Raw genomic sequence first — 21,107 nt, 5'->3', positions numbered from 1 at the left:
AGAAAAGCTATAGAACAGTGGTTCTCAACCAGACTGGATCGCACTAGGGGGCCTCAGGATTAAAAGGTTGTTAAAAGTGTTTAAATTAATAAATAGGTTGTAAATAATACCTATAATACCAGTAATAAATACCTGCACCGTTCTGGGCTGTTTCCCAAAGCCAACTATGGTCGCAAGTTCTGTCGTTCCCAATAGAGTTCAATGGAAATTGCGATCATAGTTGGCCAACGATGCTTTTGGGAAACGCACCCCAGAGCGGTTAGCCAAATGAAAGCCAACCCAGAATGGTTTGTAATCATGCTGTGCCAAACCAAACTCATCACTCTAAAAAATGTTGGGTTGTTTTAACCCAATTTTGGGTCAAATATGGATGAACCCAAACATTGGGTTAAAAATGTAATTTAAAGATTTAACCCAATGGGTTTGTCCATATTTGACCCAAAATTGGGTTAAATCTTTCAATTAAATTTTTAACCCAACGTTTGGGTTCGTCCATATTTGACCCAAAATTGGGTTAAAACAGCCCAGCATTTTTTAGAGTGGCAAATATAACAGGAACCGTTCCTTACCCTCCTTAGAACCATTCGGCCCGATGGTGGAAATGCGGCTATCAAGAATCGCTGCTTTAGCGGGCTTGACTGACTTGCCAATATCATCGAGTCACTTTGCAACTTCTTATTACATTTCCCTAACATCCACAGAGCCTGAAATGGTTGCTGGAGAAAACACGGCCCTATTAAAATGAGAGATGTGCGGAGTCACACTATTTATATAAAATAAATGCTAATGAAATTTCCAGTTCCATCTTGCTGTCGCTTAGTGCCACTTCCACTAATATCCTCTTCAGACGAGCATCATGATCCACGGTCCTCCATCGCCCCAGCCCTCCACCCGTCCACATTCACGAAGCGTCTCATTATTCAGCCACACAGGGAGGGGAGTTTGGCTTGTGGAGATAGCGGAGCGTCCCAGAAATCACACCCAACAGCAGGGTCTCAGGAGGGCAGGCTGGGAGGGTTGGTGGAGCGGTGATACGACTGCCATCTCACAGACCAAGCTCACATGTGCACCTTACATTTCTCACCTATTCCTTTCATGTTCCTACATGTACCTTTGAAATCATGTCCTTAGACAAAGATCAACTGAAATACTAACATTACAGCTTTCCAGCAAACTGTACTGATAATGAATTCGGGACATGAGGCGGCTTGCTTTATCCATTACACTACAAAGAGTTTGATAGAATGAATGCCATCTCGATTACGGAGACCCTGAAGAGTTCAAAGCAAACTGACTTACACTCACAATGCAGGCATTTAGTCTCACAGTATCCAATAAGTCATTTCTCAATGTCAAACCACTAACACACAAACCCCTTTGGTAAAACAAACTGGCAACCTCTTGGAATATGCAATTAGCTCTTGTCACAGAAGATTACATTACATTAGGAAGCACTGCAGTATGCAAATATTTTCCTCTCTGAATTAATACACAACTGCACTAGGTTGCGGCATTATTGCATATAATCTTCGGCCACAAAAAGGGTTTTGTTTAGACCAGTCATGGTTTTCCCTACTAAGTAATTTCAAATCTAGTGTAGAGTGAAATTAATACTTTTATTTAGCAAGGATGCATTCAATTTGTCTAAATTGACAGTAAAGACATAAAATATTTGTGTCAAAATATATGCTGTGCTTTCTATTATTTTATCTTCGTTTCTATTCAACAAAGAATGCTGGAAAAAAATGTATAATGGTTTCCACATAAACATTGATAACAATAAATGAGCAGAAAACCGAAACTGAAATACAGATTATACACACACTGCTTGTGGCTTTCTATTTTACTTGTTAAGGGTCTCAAATGTGTATCTGAGGATGCAAAACTTGCAAGCCGTTTACATAATACCGTTTTCAACTAAAAAACTGAGAACTTTGTATGTGTTTTGGCCATTCATTTACATGACAATGGCATTGGGGATGCCTGAAAACGCAAACTTTTGAGAACGGCTTTCAAAATGAAAGTTTTTGAAACCGACACCGTTATTTTCTGTGTAAATACTGACGTCATGTGCATGTGTATTACATGTTCAGTCATAGGCGAGAATTTTTTCTTTAGTTTTAATGCAAATATTATTTGCAAATAGTTCATGATTATTTCCCCTACAAGAATTAGACCTACTGTTATGTTTCTGTATGCTTTATAATTAAACAAAAAAATGTATTCCATGTTCAAGACATGGTTATGGTCTTGAACAGGGTTGGTTTTAATAATAATAATTTGTTATATTTATATACTGTAGCGCTTTTTCGGAGACCTCAAAGCGCTTTATATAGAATATACCGGGGTGTTAGGACCCTGACAGACCACAGGGGCCCTGCTGGCCTCACTAACACCTCTACCAATGTTTGACAACGCTGTAGTCTGTACACGAAAACGCAAAGAAACAACTTTTCAGTTTTTAGTACATCGTTGTCGTGTAAACACACCCTTAGGCTTTCTCGTTTGCAAATACCCAAACAAGCCCACAAAAAAATGACAATTTCTCACAATTACATCTTCCCTCGACAAACACAATCAACTGCTGATGCCAAAAAGGCTTAATAATAACAGACCTCAGATTTTTTCACCAATTATGTTTGACATTAAATGCTCTGACTGCACCCCACAGGGACGATGAGTTAAATAGTTAATGCTGGAACTTTGCATTGATTACAACAGGAACAAGAAAGGTCGCTAAGAGAAGGAACACCCACAATGCAATTTGCCACCAGAATTGAGTGAGGAGATCTCTTTATATCCCCACTGCAGGAAGTCCTCGGAGAGCGGTTTTAATCACATTCAGCTGCAATGAACGGGCTTTGTTTTTTGGGAGATTCAGAGGCAAACCAATTATTACCCACAAAGAGCTCTTCCTGTCCCCACTTTGTTCTTGACTGATGGTTGGAAAAACAGAATTTGCAGACATAATTTCATATTCAAGAAGTAATGCTATTACAATAAGCTTTGGAAATAAAATCAAAGTACTTATAACTATCATTCTTAAGGGTAAGAGGTGACAGCTTTAAAAAGCTAATCTACATTTGCACATTATTTTGGATTGGCAGAGTATACGGCAAGACAGTAGCTGAGGACCAAAATAAAGGCAGTTGGTTTTAGATTTTCTGCTTTAAAAGAAAACAATGTAGTGTAGCAAAAGCAGAAATTAACGGGGTTTAAGCAGTTTAAGTCATTTATTACATTTATGCTGTTGGAGTCTAGGCTGACCCCAAATTGAATAAAGCTACAATGCAGAACACAAAGAAATGTATGGCTGACACCATAACACATCCAAGTTAGAGAATACGTAAACGCACACAGAGAAATGAAAGGGCTAAACCGTCATACTTAAAGGGATACTTCACCGCTGGAAAGATGAATGTCTATTTAAATTGGATCATTTATGTAGTAGAAATGTGAAATTATGTTTGAAGTTGGTGCCTTCTAGACTGAGAAAAGACAGAAAATGTATTTTTGGCTCATGTGGATGAAAGAAAACAACTCCCAGAATGCACTTGCTTCGCTGCCCTACGAGGCCACGCCTACCGGTTACAGAGGCCAGTAGCGAAAGAATTAATACAAATAGGTTACTAGTTGACTCGAAACTGAAAAGACGCCGTTTTATCATAAATCTTCGTGAGTCTGCCCGGGCTCTTCATCCTGACCGCATGGAAGCATGGTAATTCGAAATTCGAACAATTTTGAAGTAGACATACTGAAATAGTATTTTCTTATAAAACATACTCAGGTTAATTTGAACTTTTTTTTATTTTCTTTTTTTCAGTATATATATATATATATATATATATATATATATATATATATATATATATATATATATATATATATATATAATGAAAATTCACCTGATTTATTTTCCAAATCCATTTATAGATCTTATGAACGGAAAAAAATAATAATAAGAACGGGGAAAAAAACTCACAGCAACCTCACAATTTTTAATCAAGATGCCATGAATGTATTTTCTGGTAAAAACACTAGACTTCTCTCTGGTGACAAATGCAGGACTTCACATTTAGTGCAGTTAAGCTCACACCTCAAAATCCAGTCATAACCGATGCATAGAACCAAGTCCCCATCCTATATTTTTTTCTTTTTCAATAAAAGCGGTTACAATATTGAAGGAAAAAGGTATTTTGCTACAGTACATCAGTCTTGTCGTGACTTCAACTGAGCCATTTCCCCCAAAATGTCCCTCTTTTGGAAGTGGCGCAAATGAAATGAATGTACTGAAATGGCACTCAACCCACTTTACACAGAATAAAGTCACAGTCAACGACACTGCATAAGTGACCTTGAAAACAACAGAACAATAAATCCGAGCAGCTCAAAACATTAAACTTGTCCGCAAAGAAGCTGAACAATACATGGGCCTCAGCTGGATCAAAAACGTCCACAGAACGAGGCCCAGCCTTGGGTTCACGGACAGAAGCTCAGAAGCAAGAAAGCGTTCACTACTGAGCAGCCAAGGCTGTGGAGGAGAGCAGAGGACTAGACATACTATAGCCCGAGAGGCTCTGTGGGGGTGGGTGGCGAGCATGCTTCACATCAAGGCTACTGCATTAATACACCGCCGGGGATGTGCACAGGCATACATATGAGGGCACAAAGTGATAGGTTGCATGGAGATTTGTGTAACATAATGAATAAATTAGACAAGGTAGAATTGTGGAGTCAGCAGACATGGCGTAGACTCAATGGCAGAGCTTTAGTGAATAACTCAACAGGATTCAATGTACTGTAAAACCGACAAATAAAAACACAACTGATTTCTTATCTAAATTGTTGTGTACTATAAGCTGCGACACTCGCATGTACACTGTCTAGATTTCAGAGTTATAAATAATAGTCGTTTATTGTTAAATCCAACAGTTTGTAAAGATTTCAATGTAACGATTTATATATTAAAGACCAACGTTCTACTATAAAAAAAATAAAAAAATAAAAGTAAATAAATAAAACTTCTACTCTTAAATTAGCTGTGTGTACCAATAAAAAAAATGTATTGCTGTTTTTTTTTTTACCAACCTTTTTAAGATAAAATAGAATAAAATGGTAAAGAGGCATGCTTATTTATATGCAAAACAAGTGTGTTATTACATTTTGTTAAAACAAGGTTTAGGCAAAAGACTCTAACCAGAGTTTAGGCAGTTGGGATGCCTGTGTAAGATCGGAGAATGCACTGTATATGAACAACAGACTTGTTCATGAGATTGTCTAATGTAAGCCTTTATGTTCAAGCAACTGCACAAGTGCTTGTGATGCAATGATGGCGTGAGTACTGCACATTAATTATTTCAATAACCTTTGGCCAGACGCGGTGAAAGAAATATTTACATGAAGGGATCTGCCCACTCAATTATTGAACTCTTTCCCGACAACATGTTGCATGAAGTTCCGTCATCTGAGATTCTAAAAGGTTGATGAAACTGCCCTTCATGCAGCTGTGTGTTATAGCAGAGGTCATATACTGTATAAGGACATATAGTCAAAAAAGAAGAACATCTGATTGAAGGACCACAGAAAACAAGGTTACAGCCATTATTGTATCATAAGTTTCTTATGAAAGCTATTGATCATGCTGCAGAGCTGTGTAGAGGAACCATGAGAGCACATGGGTGTAATCAAAGGAGCCATTCATCATCAATGTGCTGAGTATCTCAAGGGGCTGAAGAACAACTTTCATCTCCTAGAACTAATATTGAAAATTGCAGAAACATGGCTACCATTGCCTTGAGAATCAGACTTAACCAGCATCGCTGGAGGAATAGAGAAATTCAATGCTAAAAAAAAATGATTGAAAGACTTTAGCAAGAAATTCAAAAGATGACGGAAATGTGCAGCGCTTCCCATCACTGAGCACAGCCTTTTCACAGTTGCATTTTCTTGCTTACAATAGAGGTTATGATATACAGCATTGTGTTTTATGAAGGTCTCTGTTGCAGTATCATAAATAGTGTGAAACTTTCTGCAACACTGGGCTGGAACATTTCATCCATTGTGTGAAGCTTTACAATCTCTTGTATCATATAGAATAAAAGTTATTCTGGTTGTAGTGCACATTTCTCACTGATATACTGAGTTTGTTAACAGTCACTACCTAATTTAAATGAATGCTTTCAATAAACATCAGCGTCAAATATATAATATGGATTTGTCTTTATGATTCTAAAAATGTGCAAAACTAGTCTTTCCTCTAACGCACTTAAAATCTATGCCGCAAGATATTTTGGGGAGTTTCAAAGCAGAAAGCTTGTACATTAAAAAATGCTTGCAATAATTATTGTACAAAAAAAGTGTGTTTCAGCTGTAAAAGTTTTAGTGGCACCATTGATTGACATAATGGGTTTAGATATTTCTTTATAAATGTCCTTTTAAGCATATTGTATGAAAGGTTTCAGGTTTGCTGGATTTTCCTTTTCCTGGATTTTTTTTTTGGAGGGGTGGGGGGGGGGGATACTATTGAAGTCAATGGTGCTCATCAACTGTTCGGTTACAGACATTCTTCAAAATATATTTCGTGTTCAGCAGAAGAAAGAAACAAACAGGTTTGGAACAACTTGAGGATGAGTAAATGATGACAGAATTTTCATTTTTGGGTGAACAATCCCTTTTAGCTGATATAGCTTAACATGCAGTCAAGTGAGTAATGAATTACTAAGCTGCACAAAAAATATGATTAAGAGTATGAACTGCAATGATATAATGTGCTAATCAGATGTTCTCCATAAGTCAATTCAATACCTATGAATACAGCATGTCAGTGCCGAGTTCATGTTTTATTCTCATATTTCTCATGTACTGCAAGCCTGACAAAATATTTCTTGTGGCAGTAAAACTGCTGTGTGGATTCTTTTCAAAGACATGCCCTGTAACCCCATTCATTTAAAGATGCCATCTGACACCTCATCACAACAAAGAGAGTAACAATAAAAGGAAAAACATATATTTGAGGAAACAAATAAAAGTGAAGACAAGAATGCCGTGGCGCACCCATACTGGCAGCGCTCTATTCATCCTTAGACCAAGATATCGTTTAATCAGCCATTAAAATGAAAAAGCCATATTTGAGATTAATAATACATAGTTACGCAAGATGCCTGCTGGGCATGTCTTAACTTTCTGTCCCTCACCTACTGTGACCTCGTACCACCTGCTGAACTCCTCTGGGCTTCTATTGGCCGCCGTGAGTCTGAGAAGTCAGACAACCGCTATCACGCCTCTGGCTATTTCGCTTTGAGGCGCCGACGACTTCCTCTATTTGTCTGTTGGTTGTTTGACTCCTTGATCTGTTTCTGTTTCTCTCCATATCATTATGCATCCCAACGGGGATCTGGAAATATTGTTCTAAGATGAGTTTCTATTTCACATGGTATAAGATGTAAACGAAAGTCTCCCTATGGCAACCAAGCAAGGCTGAAGAAACGGGGGGAAAAAGGCTAGATGCAATCTGTAAAACATGTTCAAATGATACACATAATACGCTGATAAGATAAAAAGCAGTCACATAATGAAGAGTGACTAATTTATATGAGAGACGTCTTCTGATGTACATGATTATCGTAGCGGCTGCACTGCACAGCATGAAAGACATTATTAGCGCCAATCTTATCTAACGTGTTCACATACACCAGTCCCTGCTGACTTCCACTAAGACCACGACTTACACAGACATCAAAACATTACAAAAATAGACTGAAGTATAATAACTAGCCATGTAAATGAACGTGCTGCACTAGCACGAGACAAATTACAGTCTGTAAAAAGAATTAACAACAGGTCTTCATTATCTTTGATCCGGTAATTAGTGTTTGAAAGTTTGGGGTTAGTATCATTGTTTAAATGTTTTTGAAAAACATCTCTAATGTTAAAAAATCAAAAATACAGTAATATTGTGAAATATAACTACAAAATAAATTAAATTAAATATATTTTTAAATATATATTTGTAATTTATTCCTGTGATGCAAAGCTGAATTTCTTCAGTAGCCGCGTTTCCATTACCCTTCAAATTGCGCAAACTGAAATTATGAATTGAAAATACGCTAAATGGAAACACGTAATTTTCGCAAAAACTCCCGTTTATCGCAAAAAAAGTGTTTACGCTCGCATGAGGTGGTTTTCACGGAATTTTCGCAAAAACTCCCGTTTATCGCAAAAAAATGTTTACGCTCGCATGAGGTGGTTTTTCAGGCAATTTAAAAAAGAAATATTTCGCAAAACTGCAATGGAAACAGGTTTTGCGCATTTATAGATCACCTGACGTAGAAGATGCGGTGTGTTTGGACAGAATACGAGACAGAGTTCTTTACTCAATTCATAAAAGACAAAAGAATTACAGGAATACTGGATTCTAAACCTCAAAGAAATGCCACAACCAAGACCTCGAAGCAGAAATGAGGGAGAAACGCCCAGAAACTCCTCATACAGACTACGCTATCTGTGCCGCTCACAATATAAGGGTCTTTCCTTACCATTTAATGCTTGGATAACACGCTTATCTCCTTTGATTAATAATAATGGCTATAAGTGGCGGCTGCAATATATAAACCTACCAAACATTCATTACCATGATTTTTGGAATGACTTCTCGCGAGAGGGAAAAATTACGTTTTAGTCGCATAACATCGGTAAATGGAAACAGCGTCATTTCGCAATCGTTTTTTATCTGCAATTAAAAGAAGAAGAAAAAAAAACACAAAAATGTGTTAAATTGTGCTAAACAAAACATTTGTTAAACCATCTTAAATGCACATTTCAGACAGATGTTTTGGGGAAATGTTGTCAGGGTAGAATCTTACAGAACATTTGAAGAAAGACATGCATCTTCTTTGACAAAGATTTTGACATAAAAACCAACAAAAGTCAAGAAAATAGTTTTAATCTGCAGTTACAATATCTGAATGAACATTTTGTAGAATATACCTGTCAGGTTCTTGAGGCCAAGTTGTCTAAGGCCGAAATGGCCATCTCGTCTGTAGTTGAGAAAGATGGCCAGAGCGTAGCGTCCTTCATACAGTTTAGTGCCACGGATGATCCGCAGGTTCTCCAGAGGAAGATAGTCAAACTGGTTCAGAGCCACCAACACGTAACCCGTCACCTCCCGGATAGACTGTGAAGATACAACGAAATGAAGAAACTTAAGCATGCAACTTAAATGCACATATTTTACATTTCTCAGGTGAATCCCATGAGATATTTTCTTTTGGTGTTTCAAAGATGTAGTTTGTCCTTTAGTCAAGGCTTTACCAAATCTTCATCATCAAGTCTATTAGTCGACTAACGAGACAGCCTTGATATAATTTGAAGAGATAATGGCCCAAGAGAGCGCTGGACCCTCCCTCTCCACACCCACATCAATCACGTTGACATCCAATCACTGTTTCACACTGCGTATCATTAGCAGGCACAGAGGACAGGTCTATTTCATGCAGAAGAAGTGAATGTGATATAGCCGTTCTGATCGGACACACACACACTGCTGCTGTAGTCACGGCAATCCATCTGAAGAGCTGACCAAGCACACGGTGACAGCTGTCACCTGCCAGTCACGCGCACTGGAAGGCCACACAAGGACACACTGCTAGAGATCATTATTATGTCAAACTTCAGACAGGACCAGATTTACTAAACAGGGCAAATTAGCGTGAAGATGCAATCCCATAAAAGTGCCGATGCAAGTGTAAAGTGCTGCGCGTTATCTACTGATGACACGCAAATGAAAGAACATGGACGCAGCCGGATCATTTCCATAATGACCAACACAACCAGGAGCAGCGCAAAATAGCGTCTGGTTTAAGACATGCTTTTTTTGGGGCGGAAAATAATGGCGCAAATACTAGCAAATTGACAAGCGCAAACCTTAGTTAATCACCTTGCATGATTCATTTGAATACTCTCCTCACATAAATTTTGCGTCTGAAAGGAAAACTACAAATGCATATGCAATAAGGTCAGCCGCAAAAATAACCCTGTCCACGCCATTTCAGCGCTAATTTTTTACCGCGTGTCTTTGGTAAATCCGTACAGTATACACTGCTAGCGCAGTGATGTCCCCAAGGGTCATGGCTATTTTAAATAATGGTGATATGAATATTTATATTTTTTGAGGATTCTATAAACTCAGATAAATAACAAATGCAGCACACTAAATTATTACAACTGCATATTTATGATTTTTTTCACACACAAAAAAATCACACTAAAAATTACAACTTTATAAAGTACATTTTAGATGCAAAGTTCTTAAATATACTTAGCATTAGTGATGTGGACAACCCATTAATGCTAAACGAGCAATATTAATAGTGATGCTAACTGCTGGTTGACCTACAAAGTGACGTCATACCTGCACCACTCTATGACAAAGGTTGCAGATTAGGCTATGCTTTTAGGAAACGCAGCCCTGGTCAGTTATTGTCACGTAATGTGGGCAGCCTTCGTTTTCAAAAGTCTCTGTTTTGGTCCGTTTACACTGAAACGCAACCCTGGAACTTTCTAACTAAATCGGGTTCTGCAGCGTTTTCAAAAGGTTCTCGAGGGTCGAAAACGAGGGTTGAAACCAGTGTGATGCTAAGGCCAGTGATTCCCACACTGGTTCCCTCGATAAAAACCCAATAGGAGCTTCCCATACTTTTGAATTATCGCTAAAAACAAGCTCTGGGATCAACAAAAGTGTATGATACTTGCACCATCAAGATAGGTTTCACAGCATAAATGCAATCGCCAGAAGTAAAAAACTAAAGGTAGGCTATAAACGACCACCACCAGTCTTAGTCACTGTATTTTATGTTGTGGAATAAAACATGAAAGTGTCTTGAGTGTGTGTTCACTGCAGACCTTATTTCAGCCATTTAACCAACATTTTTGGCTTTGACTTTGGTACGATGGAACCGGAAGTGCTAAAATGCTAACTCGTTTCCGCGGTTTGGCCTACAAAGTGATTTCATACCTGCACCACTTTAATTGTCGTCAGCAGTTTATGTTACCTAGCAACAAACCAACAACCCTCCAAAACACTGGGCTACAGGACATGAGCAGAATTTCTAATTTGGTTCTAATTTACTTTATTTAATTAAAGGATTACTTTGCTTTTAGCCAACTTCCCAAATAACACTGTTTACTTTGACATTAATTTGTTTTCTTGCCCTTTTGGTATTAAAAATTCACTGGATCAGTGCCTTAGCTGCCAAGAAATAATAAAAAGAAAAAGAAAATCATGCTTTTGTCTTTTTAATAGACTTCCCTAAGAACACAGGCTAATTCAATTGCAATTACAGTTCTGCACCGCAATTCATAATTGATTCAAGCCAATTTAGCAAGCAGTAAACAATACACAATTCATTGCTAAATGAGGTTTAAGCTGGTTAATATGCCTGTGAAGGCTTTTCTTTTTTTAAACGGAGCTTGGAATAACTCTGAATAATGTCAGATCACAGTAACATGTTAACAAACAGCTCTTTTGCTAAATGTTACGCATAAACACAGCAGCTGTGAGTATTTTTTTCATACGGAAAGTTCATTTTGGTGGGACTAGGACAGCTAATATATTCAGACACTCACAAATTTATACACACACACACACACACACACACACGTCTTCAAAGATAACAACAACAATAACACAAAGTACCGCAGAGACACTAAAGTTTGAACTATCAACTGTGGTAAATGTTCATTATGGCGGTTGAACAGAGGCAAAATATGAAGAAAAGTTATTGCAAGTGGGTGAAAATGACAAAACCTGACTATTTGAAAGGGGAAAATTTTTTAATTATTTTGATATGAGGTTTTAGTGTTGCTTTACATTCATATAGTATTGTACAGCGTACATGTCCTGCCTGGGTTGAGGGTCGTAACACAGCATGGCAATCATTATATCAGCCGTATGTTTAAGAGATCTGGACATGTTCTGAGATGGGGAACAGTATTCGCTGTTATAACTGTTCCCTTCACACACTAGAATGACTTTATTGTCAATGCAGTTCCCAGGAGAAAAGTCACAGGAGCGCATATAAAGCGTAGTAAATGTTAATGCAGTGATCTATAAAGTACACACACACACACACACACTATGACTATGAATACTGATTTGCAAAGTTGGACAGCCTGGGATCCATCACAAATCTACAAACTTCAAATAAGAATAGATTTATTTATTTATTTATTTATTTAGTGTGGTCAAATAATCACATTTAGGGATGTGCACGAGTGATCGGAAGTGACAGTAACTATGTTTCCATCCAAAGTTGCGAATTTAGCTTATGCGCAAAATTTTAAATATTGCATAAAACATTTGCGAATAAAGCAGCGCCTCCATCTCATGTGTTCAAAATAACTAAATCGACACTTCCTGAAAAATTTGGAGCAAAAAAATCTGTAATAAATATGGAAGTTGCTGCAATTGCTGCAAAAACTCTTTTTTCCTACATCATAAATTAGATGCCTGGTGTTTGGAAATGCAATCCTGTGAGACAGTTCTGGGAGAGAATTAAAACTAATTTTAACTAGCTCAGGCATGAATGATCGAACCAAATGTTGAGGTGCTGTGCGATGCGATCGTTCTAGTTAGTCCATCCAATCACATCGACAGTTCATATAAAGTCACATGAGTTTTCACATCGAGGGGTATATTCGGTAAACATGTTTTCATCGTAGTTTATGCACATGTCTCTATCCGTCTCAGTTGAGCGCATACTTTCTTTTATTCACATTTTTTTAAGTGGATAGAAACATGGCTAGTGATGACTGACATTGAAAATGATGATCGTCTGACTTAAAATACATTATTACTGCTAAAACAATCATATATTCCTTTTTGATATGTATTTTTCATACATATCAAAAAACTTTGATATTATATCCATGTATACAGTAATGACATACAACTGTCTGTGTTTGGTCACATACTAATCCATATTTGACCCATATTCATATCATTTAATGTTTTATTGAATGTGAAATGCAGAACATACTTAAATTGAGTCTATAAACTCAATTTATTGGTGTGATGTTTAATGTGTTAATACTACATTTGTATAGAAACTATAAAAATTCCAATAAAAGGTCAGATAATAAACTTTTAAATAATTTCCGATTGCAACAAAAAAAATCCCAAATGAGATCTCTTTAATCTAAAACATTGTATAGACAGCAATGGTATTAAACAGAGAATGTCATCATAGCCCCAGCTTCTCTGTGAAAAATAAATAACCCAGTGATCTTTCAGAAGATATCTCAACAATGGCTCAAACAGTGCCATATTTGCCAAGATATCAGATACTGCAATACAAAGATCTCAACATTAACTTAAACATTTTCCATGAGATTCTCCCAACCAACTGATCTAAACTGCTATCCACATTCACTGAATACCTTGTCCACAATGATCTCATTTGTCTATAATTATGTTTTTCTAAGGAATTGTATGAGAAACATCAAAGATATGGTTGATATTTAAATGCAAGCTACAAAAGAGCAAATTATTTGACTGAAATTTGCAATAAAAGATCTTCAGATCTTCAGCAAACAGCAAATATTTGGAGTTCTAATGACTTTATAATCTACATTTCACTGGCTGTTTGATGTCTTGACTGTCCTTGGTAAAAACATGATAAAAGTCTGCTGACTTCTTTATTGAGAGCATTTTTTTGAGCGAGGCAGCAACAGAAGTAACAGGAAAATATTCAGAACAAACAAAACAACTCCAGCTACAAGCGAGAAAGTGGCAGGAGATGATTTTTTTTTTTTGCGAGAGATATGAGATGGTGATTGAGGAGGGTAGTTGACAGAACCCTGCAGTGAGAAGTGGGAAGAGTTTTAGGGTCACAATCATCCATTTTTAGATGACAGAATGTGGCGAGGGCGAGCAGGCACCGTCTGTTCTGTATTCAAACCAAAGAACAACACAATATAAATGTCATCGCTATCGTTAAATGCAATCTGTTTGTTCCACTCCATGTGGCAAGCTACATGACATTGCACATATTTGCCTGAAACTAGCTCTCACTGGCAAATATTAAAAATCCATGAAGGAAAACAATTTGGATGGCTAAATTAGGCAGCATTGAAGACTCATTTTAATAAGAATGCATGTTGTAAGCAAAGTTTGGTCTTCCATAACTCAAATAATGGGACTTCCTCGAGTGCTCGGCATCTCAGACGATCATTACCTTCATTTGAATAGCAATCATGACCTTTACGAGTATCTTTTTGAAACAACAGCAAACCACTGGAGAAGAGAGTTGGCATATTGTGAATGATGAACCATCACTGCAGGTCTGAATTCATAGTAGAACTTTTTTTTTTTTTTACCAAGAAATTACTACATCGGCTCTGTGCTAAAAATCAATCCTCAGGCAAGAAGCTTTCTGGAAAAAGGATTTTGTGTAATTGATTTAGAATTAATTACACTTCAGCTTTGTGTATGCAAGGGTCAATATTGTCTAATTTGACGGATTAGGATACACAGTTCAATCATCATTCATATGATGTGCATTCAATTATGGTCTTTTTTTATTATCAGGTCTTTTCATATAGCTCTAATAATTTTGAGGTGACTATAATTGCTGTGAGGAATTCATTTCACCTCCGAGGCCGTGTCATGACACTGGTGGATGTAATGAGATCCAGACAGCCGTGAATAAAGTGGACGGACACACTTTCTAAAAGCTAGTACTTGCACTGTCTGAAATGGGTATTTTGCAGTGTTGTCATAGTTAACAAAAAAAAACTTGTTTCTGTTAACTGAAATAAAATAAATATTAGATGAAAACTTAAAGGGCACCTATTATAGGGCACCTTTTAACCCCTTATTTTGGCAGCCATTACATATTTAAAACAGTACTATCCTACACTAAACCTAAACTAATCTTGACAAACTATATATCATATGAAAGCTTACAATCTCTAGATTACATATCTGGTTACTGATTTTCAAAATAAATTACAGAGGATCCGCAATTAATCAATTTGCAACAATAATATTTTCATACTCCGTGTTCAGACTTATTTTGAAATAGTGATGAACATGAAAAATCATGAAAGAATGGTAGAAACCTCAGTTTGTTTTGAAGGTCTGAAATGGTTTTAAATATAAAGAAAAAAAGAATAGATTCAGCATTTGTGATGTGGCAGTGAGCTATAATGCACATAAGTGTTCTTTTTGTGTTTCTTAGAGGTTGAATTCATTTCAAAATCTGCCAAACCATATACTTCTGAATAGGATGTCTATTTCATAAATTGTATGAAAATTGTAAAAATAATGGTTCAGATCACTCAAACAACATATGGAAATGGAGGCACCTTTATATGGGCAGTGATATCAACTAGTGGAAAAGTTTGGAACTGCGCCCAAACAAAATCTCACTGAAAGCTTATTTTTTGAGATATCAACCTAAAATATGAAACACAACTTGTTCCGATTTTTGGCTTTGATTTTTTTGCATTTTTAGAGTCCACCAGGTTTTGAAAATATATATTCTATATAAAATATGAATAATTACATTTTTAACATTGTACATTTTCATAAACTCAAACTTCTATAACTTTTTTCTGTTTAACTTTCTTAATTTATTTAACTTCTACAAAAACCTGACAAATTACTTCTTTAAAACAAGACCAATCTTACATCTATATTCCAAAGCATTCTTGAATCACCATTCACCATTTAAGTTTGGAATGTGCATTTTCATGTCTATTAAAAAAAAGATGGTGCCGCTTAAGGGGTTAACAAGATTTAAAATAAGTCTCTGATGTCCCCAGAGTGTGTATGTGAAGCTTTAGCTCATATACCCAACAGATCATTTTATACAGCATGTTTAAATTGTCACTTTTTGGGGCTGAGAAAAAACGAGCCATTTTAGTGTGTATCAAATGACTGAAAATGAATTGAATGAAAAATTAAACCAAATGAAGAAAACCAAAAGACCATGAGAATCAAAAACAAGACATGGGAAAACCAGGACACAGGGCTCAGAGTAGCAGTTCACCAACACACATGCAAGATCTAGCAGGAGGGACAAATAAACCGGGCTTTATATAGAGTGCTCACCCTATAATGAGACACAGCTGAAAACAATAATGAAAGATGAGTCCGGGCAAAGGATGATGGGAAATGAAGTCTTTGATGGAATGGCAAAAGTCTGTGATGGAGTGCCCCCTGGTGGCTCTCAAGGGCACTCCAGCTGGTGATCGAGACGAGATGCCATTCCTCAGTAAAAAGTTATGACAAGAAAGTAAGTTGAAAATATGACCACACCATGAAAATGGCCTTTATTTCATGGCATTTCAAGCTTAATGAATGCTAAAGTGTATAATTAGTAGACTCCAGTATGCTTACAGACTATGAATTTGTGATAGCACTTTTTATGCGAAGGTGAAGAGATGCTTAATCTAACAATGTGTTAATTTCCAATAAAAAAAGCTGTAATTACACTAATGTTAGTGAGCTTGCGGCCGCGTTGAAACTCTCTCCTCCAACAATGTTGCGGTGACAGTGCAGTGGGATAATGAGACAGTGCTATTAGCCCACAGACACAATTACCATTTTCTCCCACAAGCCCTCTTGAACCCTTCGTCTTTCTCACTGGGCACATTATGTCAGGCTGAAGTGATTTTAGAGGGTTTAGCGTTAGCGAGGAGGTAGTGAAATTCTACATCTGTAAATGAGAGGTGCAGAAGTCAAGTAGCATCATCTCTAGTAAAATTACAGCCTGGTTCATTTACCTCTTGGGAAAGGACATGCCCGTTCAGCAGCACACATTAAGTGGGTGAAATAACAGCTATAGGAGGAGATGTCTCGCACTCACTCAGAATACAGTGGATATAGCTTCGGTACTTTGATAGACATTTCAAAATACAGAAATACTGGGCATGTTCGAAACGGCACACTCCCATACTAATGCTGTATGTGTAAAATGAGCAAGAAGCGATAAAGAAGTCTCTTATCAGCCAAGGCTGCATTTATTTGAGCAAAGACACAGTAAAAACAGCATTTTTTTTTTTTTTTTTTTTTTTTTACATGGCATTACCATGTATGGAAGCTTGTTTCCGCCACAGAATAAAACATTTTAAAAGATAATTGTGACTTTTTATCTCAGAATTGCCATATAAAGTCAGAATTGCGATATAAATTCTGACTTTATAACACGCAGTTGCGAGTTTATATCTCTCAATTCTGACTTTTTAACACGCAATTGCAAGTTTATATCTCGCAATTCTGATATTTTTTTCAAAATTGTGATAAAGTCCAATAAGGAAAAAAAGACTGACTTTTTCCCTCAGAATTGTGAGTTTACATCTCACAATTCCGACTTTATAACATACAATTGCGACTTTATATCACGCGATTCTAACTTTATAACACAATTCGACTTTACAGTAGCCTATATCACGCAAATTCTGAGTTAAGACTCCCAATTGTGAGAAAAAAAGTTTGAATTGTGAGATAAAAACTTGCAATTGTGTGTTATAAAGTCAGAATCGTGTGATTAGTCGCAATTACTTTTTACATTTTCTATTCAGTGGCGGAAACAAGCTTCCATAAACATGGCATTCCTGAATGAATCTTTGTTTTTGAACAAATCGGAGTTGATGGTTTGACTCACTCATTCAGCAAGTTTTGTTTCATTCCTATACAAAGTCTAAACAAATCAATTGAGTAAATGATTCACTCAGTCACTTTTAATGTGGTCACATGATGACAATGCTTTTGCATCGCAAGCTTTTTGCTTTTATACAACAGTTCAGTAAACAAAAAGAACCATTAATGCTAAATGTTGCACGTTTCTGAATGAATCAGTATTTTTAACGAATCGGTTGAGCAAACGATTGAATTACTCACTCATACGGACTCATTGAGAAACTGATTTCAGGAAAACCAAAGGGACTGAAATACTGGTGTCTGGGTTTGCAAAAGGCTTCAACCTTGAACGAAGTTACTCACACACACACACACACACACACACACACACACACACACACACACACACACACACACACACACACACACACACACAGACCTGTAATGAGGCTAGTGAGCTGGACAATCCCCTCTCATTTAGGCGGCTTTGATTAATGACAGGCCCAGATTCTGATTACATCCTAATTAAAACGGAAAGCAAGTGGATTTTATGGAGCATAAGAGGGAAATGGGTAGAGAAGCAGAGCGTTTTACTAAAGTAATCGCAGATTCAGACTTATTAAACTCATTCCCTAAGAGGAAACATAAGGAAACAAAACTGTAGAAAGATATAGCTCCTGATAAAATAAAATAAAATAAAAGATAATCAGAATGTATATTTTAATTTAAATATAACTGTATGCTGGAATTATAACAGACCACACATCAGAATATTTGTTTTTTTTTTCATGGATGTTTAACCCTATAAAGCCCACTGTATCATATTTTGATATCAGTTTCCTGGCCCCTATAATATCAACATGATCACAACTTTGCTGAAAAAACACACAATATTGAACATGAATTATAACCTCTAATTTATTTTTTAGCAAGTAAAAGGCCTTTTAGTATAATTAAAAAAAATGTTCCCCTTCTTTTTTTGCAGTGAAATATTTAAATATTTTTTTTCAATTAAACATAAGAATAACTTTTTATATTGTTATTAATATGTCACGATGAACATTTACTGGACTGAAGCAACTTGTGCTTACTTGATTATCCATAAATAGCCTATTTTCTTTTTTTTTATCATGTTAAAATGTGATTATTAAATATGATACATCAGGCTTTTAAGGAATGTTTATTTGTTATTCTCTCAATCATCATTGTACATTATACAGTGTGTGTTCTAAAAACGACATTCTTTGATCATTAAACTAAGCATTTAAATATTATCTTACTAAGACATGTGTCACACCATCAAAGTCTCTGTTTTGTCATTGTGTTCAGGTGTGTGTGTGTGTCATTATCTCCATACTTAAGTTCAGTTCAGTTGGTGTGTCTTTGTTGGGTCTCGTCAATGTGTATATTGTGGATTATCGTGGATTTACCTGTGGGAATATTAAAGCCTGTTTATCTTCTTCTCCATCTTCGTCGTGTTTTTAGTCTCTTCCTCACAACCCGTGACAATATGATTGTGAGATATAGAGTGACAACTGATATGCAGTTTATGTACTCTGTTATACTATTATAAAACTATCATATATCTTTTTTTAAATTCTACTTTTTTTTGCATTTTACATTACATCTGCATAAAAAGGCTTTTTTTTTGTGTGTGTGTGTGTGTGTGTGTGTGTGTGTGTGTGTGTGTGTGTGTGTGTGTGTGTGTGTGTGTGTGTGTGTGTGTGTGTGTGTGTGTGTGTGTGTGTGTGATAATATATAATATATATTATCACACATATCACATATATTATCACATATATAGGTAATATATAATATATGGGCAATTCCTATTTGGGCCTGATTGATCAAAATTACAACCTGAAACAAATATTGTTATTACCGGTATACAGTATATCAGACTATTTTTATAGGTATTACAGGGTTAAGTCCTGTTTTACATTCATAATGTGACATTTTCATATTCAATTATTACAATTCATAATAATAATTACAATAATGACATATTTTACATCTATTTGTGGCAAGCAGGGCCAAGAGCTGTTAGAGCTGTGTGTTTATTTTATCATTTAAGAATTATGTTGAACATTTTTGCCGGTTTCCTCCTCCTTATGAACGAACATTGCAACAGTATTTGAGTAATTTTGGCATCCAGAATGACAAAATATAAAACATTAGATTTATCGTCTTGCAATTACATTAAAAGTAAAACCAACTCTTATAGCTTTTTAAATAAGTATAAAACAACATTGCCAGCTGCTTTGAAATAATAATAGAAATAGCATTCAGTATTCAGGAGTTCACGACGAGACATCTCCCTAATCTATACGTTTTACCAGATATACAAAAAAAAAACTTCTGTCTGGACTTTTGGACACATAAAATGTCTAGTTGTGTCAGCATAAAACAGTAAGGTATAAATCCACTGTTAAGGGCATCATCATTTCTGGACTTGTGGCTAAAGCTCTGAATATACTTTTTCTGGGTCAAATCCATGACAGTTTTTTCCCCCTAAAATGGAGAGTTCTCCTCAAGTTTTCTTGACTCTTGTACTTCTGCTGAAAGAGAAACTAGTTAGAAATAGAGAGAGCTCTGCAACACAGATGGGTTCATTTGTGTACAGTGTCTGTTTACATGGTCCAAGCTGCCCACTACTCCAGTCTGTGTCACTTTCTCTCTGTGTTGAGTCAGTCACTTGCTGGTTGTGCTGTCACTGTGAGTAACTCTCTCTGGCTGCTGCAATGCCTTATCACCCAAAATGCATTGCATTCAAAACCATACACCCTAATGTCCATTCAATAAGCATATGCAACAAATGTGCAGCGCCTGAAATACGTAAACAAAATAAAGGGCATAAAAAATATATATAATGCATTATACATTGCATGTTACTTAAAACTGATTTATTGGATATTATTTAAAAACAGACAGATGATATATGCATGCATATATTTGATATGCATGCATGTACAAACACACATACAGATAAAAAAATAAAAAATAAATGAATGAATGCATTTATTTATTTATTTATTTATTTGTCCATATGATAAGTGTGGAGATGTTACTTTATTAAATTAATATTCAAGGATATCCACATCAGGGAAAAATATGTAATATTTGTAATATGTAATATTCATTGTTATCATTATCATTCGATTTGGATAAAATTATCTGTTAAATGAATATGCATACATTTATGACAACTTATTAATTTATAAAAATAGATGTATAAAAATATACACTTTTAAAAAAAATGTACATGGCAGTTAACTTCCCTTTTACTTTCCCAAATACTGATGCCTCTATACAAATACAAAAAAAATATGAAATGAAGAGCACATAGAGCCTTTAATACACCGCGGGTCACCCTAAAACTGGTAGACAGACCAGCAGTGTGTTTTTCAACTCGGAGATTGAAATGTGAGAAGGATTTTAACAAGGAAGGAGGAACAAAATGACCTGA

At 36.1% G+C, this 21,107-nt stretch overlaps 1 protein-coding gene across 1 annotated transcript in view; it reads right to left on the bottom strand.

Moving 5' to 3' along the window:
• erbb4a (erb-b2 receptor tyrosine kinase 4a) overlaps positions 1-21,107 on the bottom strand; it is a 172,165-nt gene that overhangs the window by 48,654 nt on the left and 102,404 nt on the right. The window contains exon 3 of the mRNA XM_079615910.1: positions 8,986-9,172. Within this exon, the coding sequence (XP_079472036.1) occupies positions 8,986-9,172 (187 nt within the window). The remainder of the gene's footprint in view (positions 1-8,985; positions 9,173-21,107) is intronic.

The sequence above is a fragment of the Phoxinus phoxinus genome, assembly GCF_949152265.1.
Source record: "Phoxinus phoxinus genome assembly, chromosome: 6".
NCBI lineage: Eukaryota > Metazoa > Chordata > Actinopteri > Cypriniformes > Leuciscidae > Phoxinus > Phoxinus phoxinus.
Note: the sequence above shows the minus strand (reverse complement) of the source record. Positions and strands in the feature narration are given on the sequence as shown.